The following is a 4,790-nucleotide window of genomic DNA, read 5'->3' as shown; positions in this document are numbered from 1 at the left end:
CCACTTTTCCCCATTCCAACCATGTCTCAAACCGTGTATCCCAGAGTCCTGTTGTACCAAGGTTGTGCACACATAATAATTTACCTCTGTCCCACTTAGACCATGCAAACCTGCCTAATTATTCTCCCATCCATTTTGTTCTTCCATTTCCCCCCCTTCTTGTATATTGCCCCCCTCCCTAGTTTTCAAACTATCCTGTGTCTATTTCCTGCCCTGTGTTCCACCTTCTCCTCCCTCCCCTCACCCCCCATATCCCAGCAACCAGATATTTTTGTAGGTGAAAACTCTTGTTTATAATAACCTGAGCCTAGAACCTCTTTCCTTACACATAAATTCAAAGGTATTTTTTGCTCGGTGTTGAGCATTCCAGGAATGTGACTTCAGTTTGACTGAAACTGTATGAACTAGAGTTTTCTACCATTTTGGGAAAGTCACATCAGTTTTGGGAACACTTTTCATGGAATTTGAGTTAAAAACTAATGAATGCAATGCTATATCAATTATGTATTTTAACTGTTGCATTTGATAATTCTACATATAGGTGAAATCATCTATTTCATTTGTCTTCTAGTGTATTCAAGTCCAATTATTAATGAAAATGTTTATTTTAATACTTATCTTTCATTTCTCATTTTTATTACATTTAGAGCTCTATATATTTTCCCAAATTATGTGTATCATCTATGACTTTATTTTAGGATAGTAAAGGGTAAATTACAAAATGATTGTTTTATAAAAAGTGGGGTTTAGGGTGACAATGTGAGGAACCATTGCCCTGGTTTCATTGAAAAATCTCTTCCTACACTTCTACGGCTTCATCTACTTACCTAGAACATTGTTGTTGTTGTTAAATGCCATTGAGTCAGTTCCCACTCATAAGGACCCTGTACAGGGTTTCTGAGGAGTGGCTGGTGGGTTTGAACCACCAACCTTGAGGTTCAGTGCTTATTCTACAGTGCCACTTATCTGGAGCACCATCCTTACACAGTGGCACACCAGTAGTGGATGTCTGTATTCATTTTTGCATTCGATTCTAAGCAGCCTGAGGTAGGGACAACTGATTTAACTTTGCGTCCATTAGGCATAGGATGGGACCTGATATACAGTAAGTGTTCAATAAAGGCTTGTTAAGTGATTAAATGAGACACTAATGTTAAATTAAGAAGCTCTGGTAACGAAGTGGTTACGAATTGGGCTGCTAATCTCTCAGTTAGCAGTTCGAAACTACCAGCTGTTCCGTGGGAGAAAGGTGAGGCTTTCTGTTCCCGTAAAGATTTACAGCCTCAGAAACCCTGTACAGGCTCGCTATGAGTCGGAACCTACTCCGCAGCACATAACACCAACAATAACAATATTAAATTGGTGTCTTAGTGAGATTTTATAGAATAAGCACTGGACTGCTAACTGCAAGGTTGGCTGTTCAAACCTACCAGCTGCTCCTAGGAAACCCTATACAGGGTCTCTATGAGTTGGAACTGACTCAACAGCACTTAACAATGTTAAATTACAGACTCCAATAATGAATGAACTAAGATACGACGAACTCGGACACTGTAGAGTTTTAAACATCACCATCAGAGATTCCACTGATTTGCTTAATGAAAGAGCTTTTGCATGCTTTTCATATGAACATCAGGATGGCAAGCTAACATGTCTTCACTGGAAAATGTGAAGACAAGAGATGGACAAGTGAGTAAAGGACAAAGCTGGAAGCCATATTGTGAGAATGACATCACTTTTCAAGTGCTTATTTTCATATGTGGTTTCTATTTGCTGCTAAACATGTTTTGTTGTTTTAAATAACAAATATCTGCCCCAGGAAGGAAATGTGCAGAGACTGATGTATTTGGTCATGTTTTTTATTTTCATTTTTTAAATCATCTGCCAGAGAAGAGAAGTTCCTAGTACTAGAAGCAAAAGGGTTAAACAGACCTTATGCTTTCCCACCTCCCAATTCCTTATTTCTGCGCTTTTCTAAGCTAAATCACGTTCACCTAATTGCAGCTCGCAGTGCTTTTATGAAGGATTAAATTCAGCCATGGTCAAACAGCACTTGTTCTTTTAGGATGCGTCAGGCGGCCTTGTGAAGCACTTTCAACAGAAAGAGTCACAAGCCTGTTTGATTTTTGCTGAGAAATAGTTGTACATTTAAATGAGTTTAAGTGAAGGTTTAATGGAACAAAATAAAACATATTAAACTCCTCACCCAGTCTAATTTGCTGATCAAGCTTCATTTTAATTAAGATACTGAAAATAGCTTGGAAACTTGGCCTATCAGAGCAGCTGTCCTTGGGGGCTTTTTATTTAAAAAAAAACTTTTTTTTTTAAATCGATCTTTAATTATTTCCTCATGTATCTTTCACTTATTTAATCATCACTCTCTTTTTGGACCTATTTGGTTAGTGTTTTAGCTTCATGGATAATTGGAAAATGCTTATGAATCTACTCAAGTCCTCTGTCATTGGCTATAAATCTCTTTCCCAATGGTCTATGCTGTAAAAAAAAAATTAACGAGCAGAATGATAGAACAACGGTCAAATTAATGAATAATGTTTTACTTTTACTTTGTCAATTCTAAATTTTAGAAAAAAACCCTACTAATCCCGTATTCCCAGCCACTGTTGGGAAGTGATGGTATATATGGGTTGAGGAGAGGAGCAGGATTTAGACTTTCTTGTCTTCAAAGGGCTAAGCATTATTTACCCATTATTTATTGACTAATCCATCATTTTCTAAATTGAAAGTGTCGTCTTTAGCATACATAAAATGTCTTCTGTTTCTGGACTCTCCATTCTGGTTCATTATCTGTCATCTTTACTAGCTTTTCAATACAGGATCTGGTAGAGTGAGTCCTTCCTCATTTTTAAAAGTTTTCTTGACTATTTAGCAATGGTGGGTTAAATATTCTGGGTCCTCCATTTCTGGGTTGCTTCTGTTTAAATAAGTATGAATGTAATCATCGTGGTACTTCCAGGGAATAAAAGATTTTTCAAAGGAGACCCATAGCCAGACCTGTTATTGTTGAGTGTTGCCAAGTTGGTTTGACTCATAGCAACCCTGTTTAGGGTTTCCAAGGAGCAGCTGATGGGTTTGAACTGCTGACCTTGTGGTTAGTAGTCCAATTCTTATCCTATAGAGCCATACTAGGACAGCTAGACCTAGAATGGGATAACTTATTTTTTTATTTAGTTGGCCCTACACAAGAAACACAGCTTTAAGATTTAAAGTAAGTAAACACTTCACACCTCCTTCATCAGACCAGGGTACTTACATGTGTGTGTTAAGTGCTGTCGAGCTGGTTCCCACTCAGTGAGCCTGTACAGTAGATAGCATTCCAGTTAAAGCTTCATACCTGAGCGATTGTCTCTGGGTCCAATGGCTTGTGGTCACTGAAGCCTGTATATTGCCCTGATGACGTAGACCTTCTAATAGGAGGGCTGTCAATCTTCTTGAGGGAGTCGTGCCGACTGATGTTGGTCAGGCTGCCATGGCCAGGCCGACGCCTCCTCTCAGGACTGTCATTGTTGAGGCCACGATTCTGCAGCAATCCTCGGGGGTGACTGCCCAGGCTTGGGGACCCCAGGTCAACTGAGGAGTTGGAAAGAGCATGTGGGGGGTGGAGTGGGCAGTGGCCATCACTGGTCCTGCCAGGACGCCTTACTGGAGGAGGTGGTTCGCCTCTCTTTCTTTGTCTAGACCCAGAGAGAGAAAACGGGAGTTTATCACACTGGGAAACACAAGACTGAGCGTCCTGTGGATCCTCACAGCCCTAGCTGAATTACTAAGGAGCCTGCTTTCCAGACCCCATTTACCTGGCTAAGTAGCCATCAGAATGTCGGTCTGTTGGGGAGTTCATATCCTTGGATGAAGACTTGTCTTCTGTGACTGGTCCACTGCTGGCCTCACTGTCTGCTTTTTGGCTCAGAGTGTCTGAAAACGTATCATCCCTGAAACAATGAGAATCAGGAGTGAGGGTCTCTTGTTATCAGAATGGGGCCAAAAACCAACCAACCAAAAAACAGTGATGATATTTTAGGAGTCCCTGGGTGGTGCAAATGGTTTATAATCTAGGCTGCTAACCAGAAGGAACACTGGAAGAAAGGCCTGGTGATGTGCTTCCCAAAACCCAGTCACTGAAAGCTCCATGGAGTGCAGTTCCACTCTGACATACACGGGGCTGCCATGAGTGGGGGTAGAGTTGATGGCAACTGGTGTATTGGTTTTATTAATATATATAAGTCTCTTGACTTTTTTTTTTTCCTTTTCCATTATAAAAACAATACAATTTTGCTATAGGTAAATTGGAAAATTCTAACATACAAAAAGAATGAAAAACAATCACCTATAACATAATATTCAGAGAGAAATACTTTATAAACTATCCACTACAGTATTTTCCATGCCTAGGATACATGAGTGTGTGCATATGTATATAACCATATCTATGCTGGCATATTTATATTATGGCTAGTTATATGTTTGCATACTTTGGATACATGGCTGCACATCTACACATACACACACACACACAGTATTTCCTGGACTCTGAGTTATACATTTTAACATTTCTAGGCTGTATTTTTCCATCATTGTGTACATTTTATGTGATTGTCTTTATCTTTTTCTTGAAAAACTACTCATAAATGAGTGCTGCATTATGAAATACTATACGAGACAGCTTAAAAAAGTTCATGGAAAAACTGCACTACCTTAATTTTTCCAGGAACTTTTGGAAGCCCCCTAGTATTTACAAAATTGGGATGATGTATACTTTCCATGTTGTTGTTGTT

General features: G+C 39.4%; 1 protein-coding gene across 2 annotated transcripts in view; it reads right to left on the bottom strand.

Moving 5' to 3' along the window:
- Positions 1-4,790, bottom strand: part of SRGAP1 (SLIT-ROBO Rho GTPase activating protein 1) — a 404,265-nt gene that overhangs the window by 6,088 nt on the left and 393,387 nt on the right. For both annotated transcript variants that reach the window (XM_006859514.1, XM_006859515.1), the window contains exons 20-21: positions 3,813-3,947; positions 3,353-3,692 (exon numbers count right to left, since the gene is read on the bottom strand). In XM_006859514.1, coding sequence (XP_006859576.1) covers positions 3,353-3,692; positions 3,813-3,947 — 475 coding nt within the window. The remainder of the gene's footprint in view (positions 1-3,352; positions 3,693-3,812; positions 3,948-4,790) is intronic.

Source organism: Chrysochloris asiatica, unplaced genomic scaffold (genome assembly GCF_000296735.1).
Source record: "Chrysochloris asiatica unplaced genomic scaffold, ChrAsi1.0 scaffold00033, whole genome shotgun sequence".
NCBI lineage: Eukaryota > Metazoa > Chordata > Mammalia > Afrosoricida > Chrysochloridae > Chrysochloris > Chrysochloris asiatica.
This window is presented reverse-complemented; position numbering and strand designations above follow the sequence as displayed.